This window comes from Barbus barbus (genome assembly GCF_936440315.1).
Source record: "Barbus barbus genome assembly, chromosome: 31".
Lineage (NCBI taxonomy): Eukaryota > Metazoa > Chordata > Actinopteri > Cypriniformes > Cyprinidae > Barbus > Barbus barbus.
Window position 1 is genome coordinate 18,421,194 of NC_136759.1, and position 24,610 is coordinate 18,445,803.

Here is a 24,610-nt window from a genome sequence, read left to right on the forward strand (position 1 = left end):
ATTATGGAAAATGCACATAGCATTAATGTCTAAAAAGTTAGTTTTTCTGCCTTCACACTTGAAACGCAGAAAAGAGGAAAGCCTATTACTTAAATCCTAAATCAGAATGAAATGTGGTTTAACAGCGGATGTAATTATAATGCTATGTGTTTAAGGAAGCGGATAAACATGATTAGCATGTCCGTTTATTGACAGAGAGCTGTCATGATCCCGCTGCTAGCGCCGTTAGCCTAGCATGAGACGGGCGCTGTACACGTAAAGATCCACTGGTCTGTATTACAAACCCTTTCAGGTGGGTAACCCGATTTAAAAGCTGCTAATTACAGTCAACACCTTCATTAGGAAGTTAAATCATTCTTGCTTGGAGGTGCGCTGTGTTGTTTTGGCAGCTAACAGGCTAATGTTGCTTTGCTGAACATCGCAAGTTCCACCCAACAGCTGTTTGCGGTGCCAGAGTGGCACAACAACGAGACTCACTGACGATCAAATGATTAGATTGTTTTGAAAATAAAAATCTGTGCGGTATTAGTGTTCTATTATTCATTGCACAGAGCTCGTAGTCTGTCATTTGGCTTGTAAAATGATAATAATTGCAACATATTCCGCTTCTGTGTCACTATTCAGTTAGTTTTATTTATAACGAACACATTTTGAATACCTATTATTTCAGACGACATATTGAATAAAGAAATGCAAATGCACTCATTTGGCTTCTTAAAATGTTAATGCGCATGCATTCTCATTCCTTTTTTCTCTATTCACTTGAATGTATTCACTAATACCTAGCATGTTTTGAGAGAATTCAACAGATATTAATGTGAGTGAGTGTTTGACAGGTGGTCTGAAGTCAGGTGCCATGGTTGTAGGCTAAATGTGAAGGAACATCTGCAGCACAATGTCTGCCCTGCTGATTGCCATCTCAGTATTTCTCATCTTGGCAGTTGTATTCATTTTGATCTTTAGGTAAGAAGCCAGCCTGCTTTAATATGTACAGATATTGAAAATGCAATATTAAACCTATCAAATCTGCCCACTTTGTGTTTTATTAGATGGTTTGCTTGCATTTTGGCTGTCCGTTTTTTCCACAATGTCCTGAATGCAGAGCTCAAGATCAGATCTGTGGGTCTTTTCTCAGTGCGAGGAATCAGTGTTCAGTTTCAGCCTCAACACACTCTGGTGGGTTTGGTTTCTGCATCAATAAAATATACGTCACACACACACTGCATCTAATATGAGCCCTATTACAGTCCTCATAACCCTGTAAAGTTTAACACATGAATTAATAGTCAAAACATCTATCTATATGTCTATCTATTTATTTGGAAGTGTTTATCGGATTTTTAGACAAACTATTTTTAACAGTTTACATATGTGCTTTGTTGAGTGTCATTCTTAATCTTTATATGGATATAAGGATATATCCTTATCCTTTTATGCCTCATGTAGTATGATATAGTGAGAATAGTAGTATATAGAGGTGATATTTGAGGACGAAAAAACACCTTAATTTTATTCAGAGGCCCAAAAATATGAAATTTGGTGCAATTGCTAATATTTATATGGGAGAAAAAAAATCAGTAAATCAGTGAAATCAGACTGCTTGCATAAAATACATATCAGTTGCCACTCTATATCTTCTATATTCTGCTAAAAAGTATAATAAACTATCAATCAGATTACAGAAGGCATGTAGTAGATTATGTACAACAGGTTTTTCAGCAGCAGTTTGATCATGTTGATAATACAAAGGCCTTAGACATTTGCATATCAAATATGATACAGTGGGGTTTATGTAGTTAAGAGCTGCAACTGATGTGGTGCAGTGATGTTTAATATGTATTCTAGCACTGTAAAGCCTTTTTCTGTTTTGTAGGAAATTGACAGGATATGGATTTCTTGCAAAATAGTTAACCCGGACTTGCCGTAAGTATAATTATAAGACATAGTGCAATATTGTCTGTTAAAGATCGGTCATTGTGATTGTGTTGTATTTGTTAGGAGGTTTTTGGCGTTGTGTGTGGGTGAGGCTCGGTTCCGCTTTGACCTACTGGAGCCATTTAGGCCCCGGGCTCCCAAAAGGAATGAGGAGGATTCAAAAACTTCTCCTCTGAGTCCCTCTACCCTGCACTTCCTCTCTCAGGTAACCAACTTGACTGTTGTTTTGGAGAATCCCAGGTTCAGTACAAGTTGAGCTCAATGCAAAGCTGACTTGCTGTTGATTACTACGGAAGAGCAATATATATTGTTCTGAAGAAAAGAAAAGAAAAGAAAAGAAAAGGGTGTTATAGTAATGCACTTGCAATGAAATTCAATGGGGCAAGACAGAAAGTCCATGCTATTTCAGAAATATCACTACAAGATGTAAAATTATACTCTTTAATGTTCACTTACTCAGTTGGTCTGTGCAAAATTATATCCAACTTTTTAACTCCTAACCTTTTAAAACCTTTGGAATTCCATTATCCATGGACTTTCACTGCAAGCTCAGTACTGTAGATGCAATTGCACAGATCTTAAAAGTTTCCAGTGGTGTCTGTTTTGCAGCTGCTGTCATTCCACATTAACTCTATAAATGTGATGGTGTTGAATCTGGCCCTGCCTGAGTCCCTCTGGCACATGACTTCCTCTGCCATCACTTTGCTGCTGCATCATCAAAGTAAAAGGTGATTAACCTGTGAAAAAGAAGAACTTCTTTTTAAAAAAGACTTCTGTATGGAGTTGTGTGACTGATAGCTGTGTGCATAGCGCATAAAGCTCACTTCACCAACCTGACTGAAGTTTTAAAACCATTAAGCCTGTACTTATTTTCATGTTGTGACCAATATAAATTAATAACAAATGGCCATGATTCTATGATATTTTGTTTGAATAAATAATAATAATTTAGAAATACACACAACAATCAGTCAACAGTCAGAACAATTTTAAATGTTAAAAGTACAATTTAGGCATCATAATATTATAATGCACAGGATATTTATTTAATAGTGTTATTAAATTACTAGTTTTTATTTTCTTAAAATTAGCTTTAAGTGAGAAAAAGGTACAGTAAAATTAAAAAAGGTTTGGGATTTTTTTGTTGTTGTTTTTAAATTTGATTTATTGATTGATTGAATTATTTATTTATTTTTTTATTTCTTATGCTCACCTAGGCTGCATTTATTTGACAAAATACAGTAAAAACAGTAATAATTTGAAAAATGGTTACAATTTAAAATAACTGTTTTCTGTTTTTACTTTTTTAAATGTAATTTATTATTCTGATGATAAAGCTGGATTTTCAGCAACCATTACTCCAGTCTTCAGCTTACATTTAGTTTTTCAGGATTCCTTTCTAAATAAACGGTTTAAAGGAACAGGAAATATTTGACAACATTGTACTGTCACTTTTTAATCAATTAAATGCATACTTGCTAAATAAAAGTATTAATTAAAACAAATTAAAAGCAAATAACAAAAAAAAACTTACTAACCCCAAACTTTGTAATGCTAATGTAATCAACATGCCCAATTAATTATCCAGTATCTACTGATAAATGTACTTTTTATTTTAATAACCCCTATTTCATTATACTGTGCATCCCTATTTCTATTCCACAAGGATCAAGCCACAATCTTTCACCATTTTGGCCCTGATCAAGCCCTTTAGAGAAACAAGTTAGCCAAAAGCCTATTAAAATGACAGCTTACTGATATGTTGTCAGGTTGGCCTGGGATTTCTCAGTGGGACAACTTAGCAGTAAAGTTCTGAAGAGCAGCAGACTGGTATGTACAACAAACATTCATGTGCTAAGGTGTTAATTCACTTTGTTGTGTTGTGTTTGGGTTAAATGGTTACAAGGTGTTAACTGAATGCCTGTCCTCTCATTAGCAGGACACGTGTCTGGCTGAGGTATCACTGAGTCTGGCCCTGAATGGTGACGTTAGTCTGCCTGGTCTCAGGCCGGGTCGTCTGGGACTGTGTGTGAGAACACTGCTGGCTGAGCTTCACGAGGGCCTGTTCCTCAGCCAGTTCCCCAAACCTCCAGGAGCTGCTCCTGCAGTCTGCACCGCTCATACTGCAGGTTTGACGTTTAAGCTACACGCCTTACGTTAAAGCTATGCAGTTAGTCATAATACACCCGAAATCGTAATGTAGCTTAGTGCAATTATCAAATGGCAAAGGCTGCAATTTAATTTAAATCATTTAAACCGGATGTCATTAACAGAAGAGAAGCTTTTGACATCCTGCAGTTTTCCATAAAAAAAAGCCTGATAGTTTAATATTTGAAAATGAAAAAAATTAAGATGCAATAAATATGAGTATTGTAATTTTACAGTTCTTCAAAATAAAATAAAATAATTTAATTTTTCTTTACAGTGATATATTACAGTAGTAGATTCTTATTTTATTCTTACAGAACATGCAGGATTCATATTTAAATCAACTTTTGCTGCTTAATATTTACAGATACTAGTCCATATCGTGATTTGATTTGTGTAATTACCTATTTTTGATTAATTCATCCAAACTTTGACAAAACTGTAAATTCCGTTTTTATGATATATATATATATATATATATATATATGGCCCTTTGATTTCCGTCCGCGTTTACTGCATCGCGGAAATCATAGGGCCATATATATATATATATATATATATATATATATATATATATATATATATATATATATATACATATATATATATATATATATATATATATATATATATATATATATATATATATATATATATATATATATATATATATATTCCATTTTAATTTCAGTCAAAGTTTGAGTAATTTTGTTTTATTTCTTTATTTTAAATATGGATTTTAGTTATAAATACGGGTTTTATAGTTGTATAGCTTTATAGTTTTTATTCATTTCGGTTTTGGTTTTACATATTTGAGGAATTCATGTTTGTCCTCAAATGTTGCCTTCACATGCCACATAGCAGAAATAAAATTAGTTTATGTATTCTATTTTATTTCAGTTAACTTTTCTATTATTTCAACTAGTGAAAACCCTGTTGTAAATATATTCATATATACTGTCCTATAATGTGATGTATAAAATATAGTAATTTTCCTTGCTTTTAATGTATGTAGAAAACTCTTATGAAGTGAACTCACTTAAAGAGTTTAGTATAATTTTGCCAGAAAAAGTTTTAGAATTTTTATCTCATGTTAATGTAAAAAATCTTGTGTAATATAACTTGTTTCCTTGTTTTTATGGTATTTGTTATACTTGTATTTTTAAATAGTTTTTGCCATGAAAATAGCCTAAGATGCTGACATGGCATTTAATAAATATATACTGCTACTAATAATAATTTACCTTGTTGTAAATATAAATGTTAAAGCTTTTTGATGTCTGTGCCTCTTCAAGATGACAAAGAAGACTCTTACATCCAAACTGAAGCAATTGAGCGTCTTCACAACCTGATTCCACAGAAGGTCAATGTGGATTTTGAAAACACTAATATCACTCTCTCCATGCACAGTCAGAAGAGGTGAGCAGTGATGATATTACAGTTATTGTGCTCAGTCTTGAATGTTATTTTTGTGCTCTAACGAACTATGCTTGTTTTGCAGACATTTGAACTGGACTTTAAAATCTCTGAAGCTGGGTTATGATCGCGATGATGAGCAGCTTCCTCTGAAGAGTTTCACCCCTGAGCTCAGTTTCCCACAGAGCTGTGTGGAGCTTCTGCTGGAGGGTAACGTACACAAGAACACACTTGTTATTTTTGCTTAGAGATAGGGATCTGAACACACACTTATAGCTACGTATATGGTGGGTACTGTGTTTTTCAGATGGTCTTTTACTGTCACAAAGTCGACAGAGAATTATATGTCTGAACACACTCAGAACGATACTGCAGGTGAGCTTTCTATATGATTTTTCTATGCAAATCAACATTTTCTTTGATGTATGTTTTGCAGCTTCATGTTTGTTTCTGGCTTCACTCTCTCTTAAGGTGACATCTGTTGACATCTCTAGCACGGTCACCATCAACACTTGTATCATCCACTACCGTCATCAAGAGTTCTCCCATTGGTTGGACATGTTGTCATGGGACCAGCTCTCGCATAAAAAAACAACTTCTAAAAAAAGGTATTAATCGCCCGCTTGCTTTCTGAGCGTCCCAGATTGGGCAGTAATAGAGGTCTTGTTTATTGTTCTCTCATAAGTGTCCTTGTGTCTCCCAGGCGTTTCCCTCAGCTGGACGCTCCCGTGATGATAAGCTGCTCCGTGTCTAATGTCAATGTGTCAGTGCAGTTGGGAGATACGCCACCCTTTGCCCTGGGTTTCATCTCAGCCAACACTGGTAAATAGAGAAGTGTGGTTATTGAATGCTGTTAAAAACAATAGACCCATTCAGATTAGATAGGAATTACTATCAAATAACAGCAGGTTTTGTTCTCTACCAGTTAGAGATGAATGAGAAAGTATTTTCACGTTGTGATTATGTAGCTTAGCTTTATAAAATATATAAATTTTGAAAAACACATTTTCAAAGGCCAAAAAATATTTTGTGGCACTGATCTGCACAGGAAAATCACATTGAATGGGGCATTTTGAAATCTAATTAATTTCTTTAATTACATTGATATATAATTAGCACATTATATTATTAAAAATGCACAATTTATAATGTAATATTGGTTCTACTTTATATTTGGTAGCCTTAACTACGATGTACTTACATTTAAACTAATCATTTGATAAAAAGCACTCATTGTGTATATGCATGTTTTTACATTGTAATTATATTTTTTCAAATACCTGCATGTAATTACATCTGTAATTACACCCTTAAACCTACCCATACCACCAAACCTGTTCCTAACCTTACCCGTATCCCACCTCAACAGCAGCAAAAGTTTTGCAATATTATATGAACACTTAAGTATATTGTACTATTTTTTTAATTTAAGTACATAGCAGTTAAGGCCACTTAATATAAAGTGTGACCTAAAAATGTTGTTATAATAATTTATCTAAAAATGTCACTTTGCCTTGTCAGTGTACTGTAGGCAGTGCTATTGCAGTAGTTATCATTTATATACCATTATAGTATTTTTAATATTTTGAATTACATTTGTTTTTTTGTTATTGTTTGTTTTTTAATTGTTTAAAAGCTAATTTTAGCTTTTAGCTATTTCTGTTTTAGGTTTAATCATTTTAGTGCTTCAGCTGTAACATTTTTTACTTTGTCACCAAGCCAACATTTCATTGAGTTTTTTAAAATAAATATTGTAATATTTATTTAATTGAAACTTTATTTCAATTATACAAAAACTAGTTTAATTGTTTTAGTTAATAATATCAACACTGAATGGAGTCACAATAACTAAATTCTCTTTTCAAAATGAATAAAGTGCAGTTTCCTTTTTTGGTCAACTTCTGGTAAAGTAGAATTGATAGAACACTTCAGTTTAAAAGTGTCTCTGCTGTGATGTGTGACTGAATCCAGTGTGTCTCGCAGAACTGCAGCACTTGTTGGGCTCAGAAGACGATGACGTGAAGAGTCTGACTGTGACTGAGAAAGCCTCTCTGTCCCTGGATCATTTCTGGTGGCGTGTGGGCCAGGGTTCCCATATCCAGCAGGCTCCTCACCCAGCTGGAAAACATGTCTGGGGGGAAGCCCTTATCCTAGACTCTCTCACACTACAGGTAAAATCAATATGTGACCCTGGACCACAAAACCAGTCATAATTTGAGATTTATGCATCATCTGAAAGCTGAATAAATAATCTTTCCATTGATGTATGGTTTGTTATGATAGGACAATATTTGGCTGAGATGCAACGATTTGAAAATCTGGAATCTGAGGGTGCAAAAAAAATCAAAATATTGAGAAAATCACCTTTAAAGTTGTCCAAGTCCTTAGCAATGCATATTACTAATTAAAAATTACGTTTTGATAAATACAGTGGCATGCGAAAGTTTGGGAACCCCTTGCAGAATCTGTGAAAATGTGGATAATTTTACCAAAATAAGTGAGATCATACAAAATGCATGTTATTTTTTATTTAGTACTGTCCTGAGTAAGATATTTTCCATAAAAGATGTTTACATATAGTCCACAAGACAAAAAAATTGCTGAAATTATTAAAATAACCCCATTCAAAAGTTTGGGAACCCTTGGTTCTTAATGCTGTGTGGTTACCTGGATGATCTACGACTGTTTTTATGTTTTGTGATGGTTGTTCATGAGTCCCTTGTTTGTTCTGAACAGTTCAACTCTGTTCTTCAGAAAAATCCTCCAGGTCCTGCAGAATCTTCAGTTTTCCAGCATCTTTTGCATATTTGAACCCTTTCCAGCAGTGACTGTATGATTTTGAGATCGACCTTTTCACACAGAGGATGATTGAGGGACTCAAACACAACTATTAAAAAAGGTTCAAACATTCACTGATGCTCCAGAAGGAAACACGATGCATTAAGAGCCGGGGGTGAAAACTTTTTGAATTTGAAGCTCAAGGTAAATTGTACTTAATTTGTCTTCCAGGAAACATGCAAGTATCTTCTGTCGCGTCAGAAGGGCAGTACTAAATGGAAAAATATGATATTTCAACAAAATAAGAAAAATTTGGACATCTTCATCCTGTTCAAAAGTTTTCACCCCCTTGCCCCTTAATGCATCGTGTTTCCTTCAGGAGCATCAGTGAATGTTTGAACCTTTTTTAATTGTTGTGTTTGAGTCCCTCAATCATCCTCTGTGTGAAAAGGTGGATCTCAAAATCATACAGTTACTGCTGGAAAGGGTTAAAATATGCAAAAGACCATGCAAAAGTCTTGTGGACTATATGTAAACATCTTTTATGGAAAATATCTTACTCAGGACAGTACTAAATAAAAAATAACCTGCATTGTATATGATCTCTCTTATTTTGATAAAATTATCCACATTTTCACAGATTCTGCAAGGGGTTCCCAAACTTTTGCATGCCACTGTATACAGTAGGAAATTTTCAAAATATCTTCATGGAATATGTTCTTTACTTAATATCCTAATGATTTTTGGCATAAAAGAAAAATGGATAATTTTGACCCATACAATGTATTTTTGGCTATTGCTACAAATATACCCCAGCGACTTAAGACTGGTTTTGTGCCCCAGACTCACATATGCATTTATGTAGTAAGTTATCATATATTATGAAAGATGGGCTATGTTTTGAAATAATAACATTTTAGCTTTACATTATGCCCTTTTTAATTAATTTGCCCACAGGGCAGCTATAGTAAATCAAGGACGGTGAACTCCAGCCCTTCTGGAAGCGCTTGTATGGAGTCCAGTCTGAAAGGCCTGCAGCTGGAAGTGTCCGAGACCTGCACTCTGTGTCTGTCACGTCTGTTCTCCGTTCTCAAACTGGACAAAGCAGAGAACGTCTCCTTACATTCCATTCCAGAAAAGCCTCCAACCCGTCTACCACCTCTCTTTAAGTTTAAACTCAATCTTGAGGATGTAAACACATTCACACTCTCTAATGTGGCAGGTGAGAACTAAAAGAATCCCTTAAAATACCAGTTACACTCTTGTTTTTCTTCCTTGTATCCAAAAAGTTACTCAGTACATGTTAGTTTGTTTCAGTACATGAGAGTTTGTTTTTCTCTGTTGCATTGAAGGGGCCGTTGCAGTGAGGGTGGACACAGTGCTTGCTGAAGGATCGGGCGAGAATTCTAATGTTTCTGTCCAAGGTGTTTCTTTGGCTGTGGTGAAGGCCCTCACTGAGAGTATGGAGCCCTGCTGCCCAGCCGCCCAAACTCCCAACCCCATCCTGACCCTAACATCGTTTACTGTCTCCTACCACATCAGCGGCCGCAGTCTGGAGGTACTACACTGCTCCTACACACAGCTGTGATAGTTGTTCATGAGTCCCTTGTTTGTCCTGAACAGTTAAACTGCCCGCTATCCTTCAGATCCCACAAATTCTTTGGTTTTCCAGCAACTTTTGCGTATTTGAACCCTTTCCAACAATGACTGTATGATTTTGAGTGTATGTAAAATTTTGACCACAACTGTAAGTCAGTACATTTAAGACTTGGATTCCGCAAACATGACTTAGATTACAGTATTTGTTTCAAATTCAAGTGCCCTCATAATCTTTAATCAAAAAACTTTTACTACTCCTCCTCCTCCTCGCTGTGATATCTCTTCTCTGATGACGTGTGCACCAGCACAAGAGACGGATAATGATCCCTCCCCTCCATCAACTTGTCACTCGTGAGGTCACAGCAATTAGCAAACATCAATGTTCCAATCAATTCATGATGGACAGAATCGATTCCTGTCCTACATTTTTCATCTTATTCGTTTTACTTAAATATACATTACAATAGAGAAGAAAACATGATCATAGTTTCCATTTTATGCCAACTTTAACCACATCTTGATTTAATTTCCTCCCATCTTCATCTGATCAGGTGCGGAGTGAAAATGCTTTAACAGTGCAGTGGACCCCATCGGATCACATGTTTTTGTATCAGCATGTCACAGAGAGCCAAAGCTATTGGAAGGCGCTGTCTGAATCTCTAAGGCTACAACAGAAGGATGGAACCGAGTCTGCAGCCTCTTCATCTGGGATGTTAGTTTGTGTAGAGTTGGCAAGCACACGGCTCACCGCCCATGTGGCCGAGACCAACTTCATCACCTTCTGTGCAGAAGCACTGTCGATCTCCAAACGGCCTGGAAGCGTGCTGATGAAAACTCCTCATTTGGTGTTCAACTTTGATGGCAACGACATCTTCTCCTTTTCTGGAGCCGAGGTGCAGATGCTGGATGAGCTTGAGGTGATGCAACAGCACAGATCTCAATTCCCTTTCCTCCAAACATCTCTCAATCGCACTTGGCTCTTCACTGCACCCAACCTTGCCATTGAGTTCCCTTACCAGTATGACTACTCCGACACTTTCGATAAGGCCATCAGCGTACAGAAGTGGCTGAAGACCCTACACAGCAGTGCTGCCCCATCAACAGAACCTTGTTGCCTTCCGCCGGACCTGCTGGTCCGCATCAACCAGTTCTCCTTTGTGTTCCTGGACGACGTGTTTGAGATCAAACTACGCGACAATTACGAGCTAATGAAGGATGAATGCAAGGAAAGCACCAAGCGCCTGCAACTGCTGGACAAGAAAGTGGCCGACCTACGCAAGCAGCATGGTGAGCTCCTGCCGGCCCGTAAGATCGAAGAGCTCTACACCTCCCTTGAGCGCAAGCACATTGAGATCTACATTCAGCGGTCCAAGCGACTGTACGCCAACACGCCCATGCGCAAGTCCCTGCTCACCTGGACGGTGTCAGAGTTTGAGCTGGTGGCGCTTGCGGATCAGTCGTTGCACGGGCCTGAGCGGATCCGAGAGCAGCTGCGGGACATCGATGGCATCAGCCCCTTCCCTAGAGATGGCCTGCAGCTGGTGATCCAGTGGTGCCGTGCTTTTAAATTCAAGCTTAATGCATTTCTGGGTAAGTCAAGTGCACTTAAATACCGGGATGTCCTGCAGAGGTTCGCTCCAACTTGCCACAACGCACCTTTATTTTAGCTCTAACAGCGACGCCAAGGTCATGGGTTCGATTCTGCACAAACTGATAAAATGTATACCTTAAAAATGCAGTGCAAGTTTCTTTGGAGAAATGTAATGTATAAATATAAAGTACATTTCTAGTAATCTGGAAGACCTTGATTAGCTGGTTTAGGTGTGTTTATTTGGGGTTGGGGCTAACTCTAAAGGACACTGGCCCTCTAGGATCATGTTTGGACACTCCTGCCTTAATATGTAATTCAATGAGTGATGCTTGTTTTGTTAGTTAGTTAATGAATGTCTACTGTCAGTAATCTGACACTTATTCCAAACACAGTAAACTTTTTACCTTGATATCACTTTAAATTAACAGATTATGCTAATGCTAAGAATAGCTAATGCTACGCTAAGAGAACTTGTTTTTACAAAAAATCATAAGGCATCATTACATTTGTTAGTTAGAGAATGCAAGCCCAGAATATATTACTACAAGCCTACAGTGTTATTTTAGTATCTATTATCATTTATATTTCAGTAAGCTGCTTTTTTTATTTTAGTTTAATATTTATGAATTTGATGTGCTTTCATTACTGTAATTAGTTTTGTTTTTTATATTTCTAAGAATATTTAGTTTTATTTCACTTAGTAATTTTAGTATTTAAACTTTAAACTTATTTCAGTTAGTTGTCATGACAACTTTATTAATCTAGTTTTTAGTTTAGTGTATTTTACCTTTATTTTAATCAAAAAAATTAGTTTTTTAATAAGTGTAGTTAGTTAATTAAAAAGGAAATTCAAGATGGCCGACAAAAGTGGTGTTAAAATTGCTTCAGTTTAATTCAGAATTGACTCAATGTTTGTGCCCTTGTATTTTTTTTTTTATACTTGTTAGAGTATTTAGCTATTAACATAGTAACATGCTAATAATGGGGAAGTCGTGGCCTAATGGTTAGAGAGTCGGACTCGTAATCGAAAGGTTGCGGGTTCGAGTCCCCGGCCGGCAGGGATTGTAGGTGGGGGGAGTGAATGTTCAGCGCTCTCTCCACCCTCAATACCACGACTGAGGTGCCCTTGAGCAAGGCACCGAACCCCCAACTGCTCCCCGGGCGCTGCAGCATGGCTGCCCACTGCTCCGTGTGTGTGTGTGTGTGTGTGTGTGTGTGTGTGTGTGTGTGTGTGTGTGTGTGTGTGTGTGTGTGTGTGTGTGTGTGTGTGTGTGTGTGTGTGTGTGTGTGTGTGTGTACATTTGTTCACTACTCACTGCTGTGTGTGGGCACTTGGATGGGTTAAACGCAGAGCACCAATTTCGAGTATGGGTCACCATACTTGACAATACGTCACGGCTTTACTTTTTTTTAATATCAAGCTCTCTTAGAATCAATTTTAAGTGTTGTTTGCTGTGTGCTATATGTGCAAAGTGCTATTTTTAGTCACTTATGAGAGTCCATGATGATTAGCAGTCTTGTTTCCTGTGTGGTTCAGTGCGAATCCGGGACTATCCTCGTTACCTGTTTGAGATCAGAGAGTGGTCGCTGTCGGGACGTCTGATGGGCACCGAGCAGGACGGGCAGCTGAGAGCAAAGCGCAAGCAGGTGGTCCAACTCGGCCAGCCATGGGGTGATGTGACCGTTTACAGAAATATGCCGCCACTGAAGCTCTACTACGACGTCCATTGTGAGTCACTACACTCTCTTGGTTTTGTAAGTCTGTAATGTGATATTGCAGCAATATGACTCAACCAGTCTAATTGTTCATATAGCGAATATTTCCCTCTACACCATTGTGTGGGGGCCGTGCTGGGATCCTGCTTGGACGCTGATTGGCCAGGCTGTTGATTTACTGACCAAACCCACAGCTGACCCGTCCCCGCTTGTGGCATGGTGGGATAAAAGCAGACTTCTTCTGCATGGCCGCTGGGTGATGGACATCGAACAGGCCAACCTGCATCAGCTCGCTACTGAGGTACTAACAAACACACCCGGGCTCCTTGCTAAAAACCTCTTATACTTTTAAATATCTAATGTTAACTATAATGATTAATTTGCATTAGGACCCTTACAACACCACAGAGAACCTGCACTGGGAGTGGAGCAAGCTGAACTTTGACTGGAATCCTGGGCAGTTTGTCTTCAAGGGTGACCTGGACGTCAACGTTAGAACAGCCTCCAAGTATGTGAGGCATTACAACGTTACTCCGTTTTGATTTGAGTTTGATTATTTAAATCAGTTTGGTCTGTTTCTATACAGATATGATGATATCTGCTTCCTGCACCTCCCGAGCCTTTGTATGACCCTTGACCTCCAATGGTTATGCCATGGTAATCCACATGACCACCATGCCGTAATGCTCTGTGCTGTGGAGAGCGTTGCAGATGTCACCTCAGGCCAGCCGCACGACTCCTACAGGGCCTTCCGCTCTGAAAACCTCAACCTCTCCATCACCATGGACCTCGACCAGCACTGTGGCAAAGGTTAGAACTATAGCCTTTTTTCTAAATGCTGATAAAGGCTGCGCAACTTCGGAGCAGCAACTAGCGTCGACCAGACTGAAAATCGGGGCAAAAGTCATGTAGTTTATTCCAGGCTTGAAGGTCATTTCAGCTCTGGATTTTCAGGCTTGTGTTTGTGTTTTCTCTCAGAGCCCAGTCAGCCCAGAATCCTCCTCTACAGCAGCACCCTGCGCTGGATGCAGAACTTCTGGGCCACGTGGACCAGCGTGTCCCGGCCCATCTGCAGAGGCAAGCTCTTCCACAGCCTCAGACCCATCCGCAGGAAGCTCGGCCAGCACTACAAACAGATGTCCTATACAGCATCTTTTCCACAACTACAGGTGACACACCTGCTTCTGTCACACCATACTTTTAGCCTGCCTCATTTTTAAAAAAAATTATTAATTTACTTAATTGGTTAACTTCTAACTTGTCTGTTAGCTGAAGCAAAACTGTTGTTTATTTAATATTAATAATAATTTTAACAATTTTGGATTTATGCATAGTTTAATTTTTTATTTCATGTATGTTTAATTATTTTACAATTAAAAAAATATAATTTATATTTTATAAGCTTGTGTGTCTAAATAGATCATTCACCCTCATAAAATAGTGTATTCTTATCATTCAAAGGATCTTTTGTCATATTGGAAAGATTTATTTGTAATTGTAATGAATTATATGCAAGGTTAAACCTGTCTTAATGTTCCTGTGCAGGTCCATTACTGGGCATCATTTGCTCAGCAGAGGGGCATTCAGGTGGAGTGCAGTAAAGGTCATGTCTTCACCAGAGGAGCACAGAGGCTCATCCCACAGGGTGAGAGAGCAAACAGCCTCAGTCACCCTCTCCATTTGACATACTATTGAAATGTTCTGCTGAAATGATCGATGCATGTTTTACAGCTGGCACTGTGATGAGACGACTGATCTCCGAGTGGAACGTTACTCAGATGGTGAGCGAGCTTTCTCTGGTCACCGTGCACCTCATGGCCTCCACATGGGACGAGACAGCCGACCACCAGATGAATGCCCAAGTGAAGAAAACCCACCTGCTCAGCCTATCCTCACTCAGCTACCAGAGACAGAGCAACCGCATAGAGGAGGTAAGATACTCAAATTGCATTTGAGAGACTCCAATTGATCATTTATCTACAAGAAACTATATTTTGCAATATTTAAAAAATGAATGCCTTTACTAATTGACAAACTAACAATATCACTGCTTAAATTGTCTCAGGAGGTAAACTCAAAAGACGAGAGCAATGCTTCCTACACGCACAAGTTGTGTTTGGTGGACCTTAGGGCTTCCTGGACCACCACCAACCGGAATATTGCCTTTGGTTTGTATGATGGCTATAAGAAAGCAGCCGTGCTGAAGAGAAACCTCTCCACCGAGGCTCTGAAGGGTCTGCGGATCGACACCCAGGAGCAGATGAAAAAGCTGAAGCGCTCCATGTCCAGCTACTCCTCCAACACAGCTCCTGCTACACCAGTCATCACCACAACCACTCGCCCAGAGAAGAGTCAGAATGAAGGTAGGCTCTTCTTGTGACTGTCGGCCTAAAAATCTGGTATATATTGTAGCTCATTTGACAGTTTCTTTTAGTCCAGACTAATAACAAAGTTTTATTTTTTGGAAATGGTCAGTTTCTGTGTGCCAAGGCTTTCTTTGCCTCAGTTGATGTGTTTTTGTGGTCATTTATAGGAACGTCCATGCTACAGAAGCTTATCGAGGAGACTGATAAGTTTGTGGTCTTCTCTGAAGAGGACTCAGGAGTGAGCGACCAGCTCTGTGGAATTGCCGCGTGCCAGACAGATGACGTTTACAACCGCAACTGGTTCATAGAGCTTGTCAACGGTCAGGTATGAATTCCGCTTTGAGAGCAGTAACCTGTAGTGCAGGATACTGTTTTAGCAGATCTAAACATCTTCCCATGTGCACGGTGTTTAGATGATGCTGCGAGGCACTGAGACTGCCGGCTGCGTGCTGGTGTCTGCCGCCAAGGCACAACTACTGCAGTGTGAACACCATCCTGCTTGGTACAACGACACACTTAAGCAGAAGACCACTTGGACGTGCCTGCTGGATGGTATGCAGTACTTCGCCACCATGGAGCAAAACCCCTCTGAACAGGAGGATTGGCAGCTGTGGCTAGAGGTGGGTTCAGAAGTACAGTTATCATGCATTTATAACCAATGAAACATTGCATTATAGCAATCAGTTCTCATTTTGTGGACCTACAGGTAAAGAACATTGAGGAACACAGGCAGAGGAACCTGGACTCAGTCCAGGAGCTGATGGAGAGTGGCCAGGCTGTTGGAGGCATGGTCAGCACCACCACAGGTGTGCCATTTTAACTCTCGAGTTCATAACTGCATTTAGTTCTTGTGATGGGCCACCTTGCAATGCCCTAGCAACTCCACAGAATATACTGGCAACTGCATAGCAGCTTGTTAAAAGTGCTTAGGACACCCAAAGACCCGTTAAAGCAAGGGCGCTAAACTCATCTCCTGGAGGGCCACAGTCCTTCAGAGTTGAGTTTCAACCCTGCCAGAAGGACTTGTTTTGCTGGTTCAGATGCATTTCATAAGGGTTGAAGCAAAACTCTGCAGGACTGTGACCACAAGGAACTGAGTTTGGCACCCTTGTTTTAAAGCAAAGCAAGTTACTCGACAGACATCTTGGTAACGCCCCCTGGACTTCATTTCCTACAGCTGCCATATTGGCCCTGTACCAAATGACATCCATTTGCAGACGTACAAAATCCACTGCATGTCCATGTTATGTCCATAAGACCATAGGTTGTCCCATTTGTCATTTTAGGCCTCAGAAAGGTGCCTACTTTGAGACCACTATGTGCCCTTGTTACACTCTTCTGCCAAACCCGCACTGAGATGAGCTTCACAGCACTTTTATGTCACAAAATTGTAGACTTGGAAGACCGTGAGGGTTTGTAGTTCCATTTGAGACAAGACCATTGAGTGTTACGATTTCTCCCATTAATTTTCCTACAAGTGGCCCATCTCTCATCCATATAGCATTGTGGCAGCAACTTTTGCACGTCCAGTCAGCAGCCACAATCTAGTTTATTTGACTTGTTTCTTCTTGCTCTGATTTAGATTGGAACCAGCCATCCCAAGTGCAGGAGACCCAGCAGGTCCAGCGTATCATCTCTCGCTGTAGCTGTCGCATGTACTACATCGGGTATAGCCACGACATCGACCCTGAACTGGCCACCTCCATCAAACCGCCAAAGATCCGTGACCACCATGAGAAGGAGGACCTTTTAAAGAAACAGGCTGGTATGTGACCTAGAGAGAAACAGGACCTGACTTATGATACTGGTAGTTGTTATGTCAGAGAGATATTATTGTTTTGTTCTGGTCATATCAGGTGCAGTCGACACTTTCACCCTCATCCACAATGACCTGGAGATTTCCACCAATCCAGTGCAGTACTCCATGATCCTGGACATAGTCAATAACCTGCTGCTCCACGTGGAGCCCCGGCGCAAGGTTCATACTGACTGTAATTTTCTGGACACCAGTTTTAAAATTAGTTCCTGCTGATCACCCAGATCTTTTGATTTGTTTAGGAGCACAGCGAGAGGAAGCAGCGTGTGCGTTTCCAGCTAGAGATCTCCAGCAACCCTGAGGAGCAGCGGAGCAGTATCTTGCACCTTCAGGAAGCGGTACGCCAGCATTTGGCTCAGATCCGTTGCCTGGAGAAACAGATCTACTCCAATATGAGGGTTAGTGCACATCTGCGTCAGTTTAGTTCACCTGAACCATCAGCCATCTGCATAGCTTTTCATATGAGGGCATGTCCTCCAGACTACTTTCAGGTTCCTTCATAATGACCTTTTATCTGACTTTTACAGTCCCAGTCAGAAGAGTTCAGAAGAGACGAGCTGTCGGACATCAACCTGCGCCTGCAGAATCAGCTCAACCAAGAGAAGACGGACATGCAGATGAAGAGTGAGGAGCTCAACATCCTCATCCGGTTGGTCACTAGCACAATTCTAGCAGTTGATCATTCATTGGCAATATTAGTTCAAAATGTTTGGAGATATCAAAGTTCTTTGCCTCCTCTCAGGTGTTTTAAGGACTTCCAACTGCAAAGAGCAAACAAGCTGGAGCTGCGTAAACCCCCAGAGGATGTTAGCGTTGTGCGTCGTACCGAGTTCTACTTTGCTCAGGCGCGCTGGTGTCTCACAGAAGAAGATGGACAGCTGGGTATAGCTGAACTTGAACTGCAGAGGTTCATGTACAGCAAGGTGAGTCTGCAAGGACAGAGGTTTTGGTTGAAGTTGCTGAATGTTCTTTGCTAATCATTGGTAAAACGTTAGCTACTGTGTATATGACCATGCTATGATGATCTCTTCCACAGTTGAATAAGTCTGATGACACAGCAGAACATCTCCTGGAATTGGGCTGGTTCACCATGAATAACCTGCTTCCCAATGCTGCGTACAAGGTACTGCTGCTTAATGATTCACACTGGATGTCCAAGTCGGGGAAATAACTGAACCATGTGACAGTTGAGATGTGTTTTTGAAAATCTACTGTTATTGATCTATAATTTCTGCAAATGTCTTTGTGTGGTTGTTTACACATTTAAACAGTCTGAACTGAAGCCTGCGTAGGGGGCTGGTTAGCAGGACGGTCTATTAATTGTCCAACATACAATTAGTTATCTAGAGGTCAACTAGACAATTGAACTTGAAAATACTAAATAAACATAATATACAAAAAACTAGACATAGTAATTTAACTGTTATATTTAAGGTAACATGTTAATAGCATTCTAGTTTGACAACTAGTAGACTTGTAAACTGTGCTGTCCCATCAGTTGTGCTTGTCCTAGTCAATTAATTAGGGGTCAACTAAATGAGTAGTTCTCAGTTTAGCTGTAATATTTAAGTTAACTATATTCTGGTTTGACAAACAGTTAATCATCCTGTCCCTTGATGAACCATCCTGTCACTTAGTTACTGTCACTAGTGTATCCAACAACCAACTAGTCAATTAATCAGGTGTCAACAAACAAAGAAGTTAACATTTTAGCTGTGAAATTTAGAGAAAAATGTTGACAGTATTCTAGTTTGACAACCAGTAGACTCGACCGTCCTGTCCCTAATGATCATCTAGTTTATTAGTTGTCCGGCAGCCAACTAGTTAGGTTGGTTAGTTAGTTAGAAGTAGGGCTGCCCTTGACTAAAGATTTGTCTGGTCAACTAGTAGTGATTCATTTGAAGCATTAGTCGACTAATCGCACGTTTATTAATAAACCATTTAAATCATTTTAATGCGCCTTTAATTGCCCACATTGCCTAATAAGTGCTCAAGCGGACACATAAAGTCTGCCACAGCACACCAGCAGAAATAATGATTATGAATGTGTCAGGGAAAAACAGCAAGGAGACTGCGTTAACATTTTAATAATTCATTGATAAACTAGTGCTTTTTTGTTTTCGGTTTAAGAGATGAAATCGGCAAGACTAACTCGTCAGCTCCGCAGTAGTGGATGCGCCTGCATGTTTCATATTTGAATTGGTTTATTTGAAAGTTGATATTTCGCTCTCTATAGATATATTTTTCATGTCAGTAAGGCATGTATACACGGAGGTAGGGGTGTGCGATATGACGATTTTTGATCGTGGACGATAAAAATGTCTCCACGATCTGCTTTTGAAGAAATATCGTAGTATCGTGCTACAGCACACATTATGTCAAATACAGTTCTGGCGCCTCCGTCTCTATATACTGTACAACACGACATACAGCAGTAGAGTTACTCTGACAGGACGCTGCACTTATTCGCGATCGCAAAAGTACATTATTTGCATACAAGCCTTGCTGGTTAAATGTTTAATTCGCGCGCTGGTCTGACGTGCGCCCTGAGCGCATACACCTGAAGCACGCGCGCTAAAAAGCCTGTCTAAGCGCCTGATTACTCAACTAAGCTATCTTTTGCGCTAATACTGTCAAAACACACAAGGTTTACATACAGACTCAGTTGGTTATCTCTAAAATGAAAGTAAATAGTTAAGAGAGAAACGGATGCATGCAGGTCTTAAAGGGACACTAAACATGCTGTCGACTGTCATTAAAGGGATAGTTCACCCTAAAATTTAATTTCTGTCATTATTTACTCACTCGCATGTTGTCCCAAACCTCTATTAATTTCTTGTGCTGAACCCAAAATAAGATATTTTGAAGAATGAGGGTAACCAAACAGTTGCTGGTCTACATTGACTTTGATAGCAGGAAAGAAAAATCCTGTGGAAGTCACTGAGGACCAGCAACTGTTTGGTTTTCCACCTTCTTCAAAATAGCATTTATGTTCAGCAGAAGAAAGAAACTCACTCTGGTTTAAAACAACTTTTGAGTAAATGATGGTATAAAAATAAAACATTATGACAAAATTGACAGACAGATGACAGAATATTTATTTTTGGGGGAACTGTTCATTTAACGTTAACAAAACAATAAAACGCAGAGAGAAAAATCACTCATTCTTGACTGAAAAACTTTAATACAGTTGCTTTAGGAATCAGTCTATCTAGTGTTTTATTTTTATATTTGTTCATTCAATTTCATTGAATGCTCTGCTAAATACACCTATTGTACCTGAAAATAAAGCACTGTTTGTTTTATTTGTATATTATGTGTATTTGTAATGTGTATCTTTGTTCTTATTTTTTAATAAGAAAGATAAAATAATGACAAAGATTTTTATCTTCGCCCACTTTGGCCTAAATATCTGCCATGTCTTTTTTTTTGTTGTTTTTTGTTACCTTGAAAGGCTTTGTCTTTCTAGTTTGGCTGTAATGCTCAGACAACTTGTAAAACCAAAATAGTAAAACCAACATGACAAAGAATCGTGATAAAATCGTGAATCGTGATATTTCTAAAACAAAATCGTGATATGATATTTTTTCCATATCTACACGGAGGTTTGGAGAGTCGCACTCAAGTTCACAGGGACTGAGACGGCAGAAAGTGCATCCTGTTTGCTTTCATTATTTCACAAAAGCACAATGATTTGTTGTTATTGTGAGTGCACACAAATAAATGTACTAGAGTCTTTACAGATTCGAAAGATGTATTACTCTTATCTGTATGACCAAAAATGGAGTGTTTTAAGAGCAAGTGAGCGCACCGGCGCCTCCATCTGTCCTGTAGTGAGCGGTACTGTTCAGCTTCCACACAGACACTGAGTAGCGCACATTTCTCTAGGTTAACATTAGATTGAGCGGCCATGTAAACTTGCTAATACTTACATCTTTCTGATGATGAGCCATATTTGAGGACGATGACTGATATAGACGAGTGTTTGGATGTATTGTATTACTAAATAGACCAGCCATTAACGATCTGCGTGTCTTCGCCAATGTGGATTTTTTTATTCTGCGACTAAGCAACTAATAAAATTTTGGTTGTCCAAGCCTCTTCTGGTCGACTAACGGTTAGTCAACTATTAGGGGGCAGCCCTAGTTAGAAGTCAGCTAGACAATTAGTTTACATTTTGCCTGTAATATTTAAAGTAATGTGAACATTATTCTTGTGTGACAGTTAGGTTTGTAAACCATGCTGTTCCCTGATGGTCGCCTGGTTTGCTAGTTGTCAAACAGCCAACTAGTTGATTAGTTAGGGATCTTCTAGTTGGTTCATTTTTGAAAATTTGAACTCCAGTATTTACATCCAAGGTAAATGTGCATGTAAATGATATTGAGACTATGGTTATTTTTAATTTGAAACATTTTCATCATAATTACAGATATAATCAGTATTATTGTGGATTATTATCAGACATCATAATACTGCCTTAGTAGCAAATTCACTGCTTTCACAATAAAGTTCGCAATAAAGTTAGAAAAGACCATTTTCTTGTGAACATGACCCTAAACCAGCCTAATTATACAGGACTTCCAACTAGTCATTCAGACAACCCTCAACTAGTTCATTTTGAACATTTTAGCGTTTTGCACATCTCTACTATTTGTTAATCCTATAACTCTTGGTTTCTCCTGTGCAGCATGTAAGGGTATGTATGGAGTGGGTAAAATCCTATGTTTGTTAGTCAATACCTTCGTCCTCATCCAGACATATGCCTGCTCAGAAAGTTTATGTTCCTGTTTGCACAAAATTCACCTGCATTCTCACTTGTAGTTTGATATCGCAGGCTAGTTGCATTGCCTTCCACTTTTACATCTTTTGTCTCTTTTTTATTTATTTATTTTTTTACATCTGTCCAATCATTTTTGGTTTGCTTTGACCAGCAGGATATGCAACCATGTCCATGTTTTCCTTTGTTTATGTGGTTTTCATCTAAGCAAACACTAGGACTTCAGTCAGTTGGGTGAAACTGTGCTCATGTTCTGTGTTGTAGGTGGTTTTGCGCCCTCAGAGCCCCTGCCAATCAGGACGCCAGCTCGCCCTCCGTATCTTCAGTAAGGTCCGCCCCCCGGTGGGAGGGATTTCTGTCAAAGAGCACTTTGAGGTCACTATCATGAAATCCATTCTTGTTTATATCATAACACTGGAGGATCCTATTCACACATACAGCTGTCCTCTTCTTTCTGTTTTTATTTGTAGGTAAATGTGGTACCACTCACCATTCAGCTCATGTACCAGTTTTTCAAGAGGATGATGGGATTTTTCTTCCCTGGAAGAAATGTGGAAGAAGAGGAAGTTGGGGATGAAGAAGACAAGTTTAGATTGGTTACTACAGGTTTGTGAAATTTAAATTTTTGTCATGAGCATATAAGGTGACCTTCCCCAACACAACAGATATACTCAACTGCATTCACAATCACATCAGTGAAGTGAAGTGACATACTGCCAAGTATGGTGACCCATACTCGGAATTCGTGCTCTGCATTTAACCCATCCAAAGTGCACACACACAGCAGTGAACACACACACACACACACACACACAGCAGTGAACACACACACACCGTGAACACACACCCGGAGCAGTGGGCAGCCATTTATGCTGGGGCGCCCGGGAAGCAGTTGGGGGTTCGGTGCCTTGCTCAAGGGCACCTCAGTCGTGGTATTGAGGGTGGAGAGAGCGCTGGACATTCACTCCCCCCACCTACAATCCCTGCCGGCCCAAGACTCGAACCCGCAACTTTTGGATTACGAGTCCGACTCTCTAACCATTAGGCCACGACTTCATATGCAAATAATTCAAAATAATTATAATTCATCAAAGTACAAGAAGTGAAAAAAATGCTGTTCCTCTAGAAAGCCAGAATTGGTCTTTAGGTTCCTGTTTTAACCACTCTTTGAACTTGCTGTACTGACATCCATAGTGCAGCCCATGCTGATCGATATCAGTTAACATAGATTTTTTTTCTCCATTGATTTTTTTTTTTTCCTTTGAAAAATCTCCAGTGAGGGTATTAGATTGCTGTCTGCTGATGTTAGGTCACATTGATGACCCATCCTGAGCTATTAAAAGCTTATCGCTCCTTTGACATTGGAGGGTTGTGTGTCTGGTATGGCTTCAGGGTGACATTCATATGCGTTGTGGAGTGTCTAAGGCTTGTTTTCATCTTAAATCACAGGTGTCGTGAAACCCAGGCAGCTCTCTGAAGATTCCATAGGAGGGCTTGGACCCGGGAAAGGGGTGGCACAAGGGTTAAATCGAACCGCTGGTGTCAGGAGGTCATTTCGCAAACCACCTGAGGTATTCTATTATTACAATTAAAATGTCTAGGCTACTTATTATATGTATTGCCTCTTGTCTTTTAGATTTTTGTTTTAGTTTATTAATTACAGATCATTATTTGCATTCTGGAATGATTGTAATATTGTTGATTCAAGTCATTAATTGAGTGTAGCAAAAATTTTTGACCTCTAAATGTCTTCCCCATTCAGCATCCCGTTGATGACATTGATAAGATGAAAGAAAGAGCAGCCATGAATAATTCTTTCATCTACATCAAGATTCCTCAGGTTCCCCTCTGCGTCAGTTACAAGGTTGGTTCTGGCAAAGGTTCAAAGTCTAAAAGATGCATCTTATGCTCACCATAGCAGCATTTATTTATCAAATGTAATTACAAAGTTACAGTAAAACAGCAATAATGTGAAATATTACTATTTAAAATACTGTTTAAAAAATCAGTTAGTACTCCAGTCACATGATCCGTCAGAAATAATTCTAATATGCTGTTCTATAAACATGTCTTAAAGTTTGAAAACAGTTGAGCTACACACACATTTTTTTGTTATTCTCTAATGAATAGAAAGTTTAAAAGAACAGCATTTATGTGAAATAGCTACCTTTTATAAGATCACAAATGCATTTACTGTCACTTTTGACTAATTTAATGCACATATAAATTTATATATTATAATTATAATATAATTCATATAATTGTAAGTATAACACCAGTATTAGCATCCTTTCATTGGCTATTTCTTTCTAAAGCTACAATTTGTAATGTCTACTTGATACTTTCTCATTTGACAAAAAAATAGCTTTAAATAATCTTTTGTGGGTATTTTAACAAATTAATTTTGTGATTAATTAATCGACACATGTATAAATATAATAGAAAAATGTTTCAAGTTATTTTAAAAT

At 38.9% G+C, this 24,610-nt stretch overlaps 1 protein-coding gene across 3 annotated transcripts in view; it reads left to right on the top strand.

Annotated features, from left to right (window-relative positions):
* LOC306851118 (bridge-like lipid transfer protein family member 2) overlaps positions 1–24,610 on the top strand; it is a 27,592-nt gene continuing 2,982 nt past the window's right edge. Inside the window, exons 1-38 of one of the 3 annotated variants that reach the window (XM_079387222.1) lie at positions 1–292; positions 837–963; positions 1,050–1,176; positions 1,874–1,923; positions 1,999–2,140; positions 2,545–2,663; positions 3,705–3,765; positions 3,872–4,064; positions 5,379–5,502; positions 5,585–5,709; positions 5,807–5,874; positions 5,971–6,107; positions 6,185–6,321; positions 7,483–7,670; positions 9,235–9,499; positions 9,630–9,835; positions 10,428–11,466; positions 13,005–13,196; positions 13,282–13,484; positions 13,573–13,691; positions 13,770–13,993; positions 14,162–14,352; positions 14,729–14,828; positions 14,915–15,114; positions 15,249–15,546; positions 15,717–15,874; positions 15,963–16,169; positions 16,256–16,355; positions 17,132–17,314; positions 17,406–17,527; positions 17,608–17,763; positions 17,893–18,014; positions 18,108–18,288; positions 18,402–18,488; positions 22,407–22,517; positions 22,613–22,748; positions 23,592–23,713; positions 23,905–24,006. In XM_079387222.1, the coding sequence (XP_079243348.1) occupies positions 896–963; positions 1,050–1,176; positions 1,874–1,923; positions 1,999–2,140; positions 2,545–2,663; positions 3,705–3,765; positions 3,872–4,064; positions 5,379–5,502; positions 5,585–5,709; positions 5,807–5,874; positions 5,971–6,107; positions 6,185–6,321; positions 7,483–7,670; positions 9,235–9,499; positions 9,630–9,835; positions 10,428–11,466; positions 13,005–13,196; positions 13,282–13,484; positions 13,573–13,691; positions 13,770–13,993; positions 14,162–14,352; positions 14,729–14,828; positions 14,915–15,114; positions 15,249–15,546; positions 15,717–15,874; positions 15,963–16,169; positions 16,256–16,355; positions 17,132–17,314; positions 17,406–17,527; positions 17,608–17,763; positions 17,893–18,014; positions 18,108–18,288; positions 18,402–18,488; positions 22,407–22,517; positions 22,613–22,748; positions 23,592–23,713; positions 23,905–24,006 (6,363 nt within the window). In that variant the 5' untranslated portion in view covers positions 1–292; positions 837–895. Of the gene's footprint in view, positions 293–836; positions 964–1,049; positions 1,177–1,873; positions 1,924–1,998; positions 2,141–2,544; positions 2,664–3,704; positions 3,766–3,871; positions 4,065–5,378; positions 5,503–5,584; positions 5,710–5,806; positions 5,875–5,970; positions 6,108–6,184; positions 6,322–7,470; positions 7,671–9,234; positions 9,500–9,629; positions 9,836–10,427; positions 11,467–13,004; positions 13,197–13,281; positions 13,485–13,572; positions 13,692–13,769; positions 13,994–14,161; positions 14,353–14,728; positions 14,829–14,914; positions 15,115–15,248; positions 15,547–15,716; positions 15,875–15,962; positions 16,170–16,255; positions 16,356–17,131; positions 17,315–17,405; positions 17,528–17,607; positions 17,764–17,892; positions 18,015–18,107; positions 18,289–18,401; positions 18,489–22,406; positions 22,518–22,612; positions 22,749–23,591; positions 23,714–23,904; positions 24,007–24,610 lie in introns of all 3 variants that reach the window. The other 2 variants (XM_079387223.1, XM_079387224.1) reach the window with 2 other exon arrangements.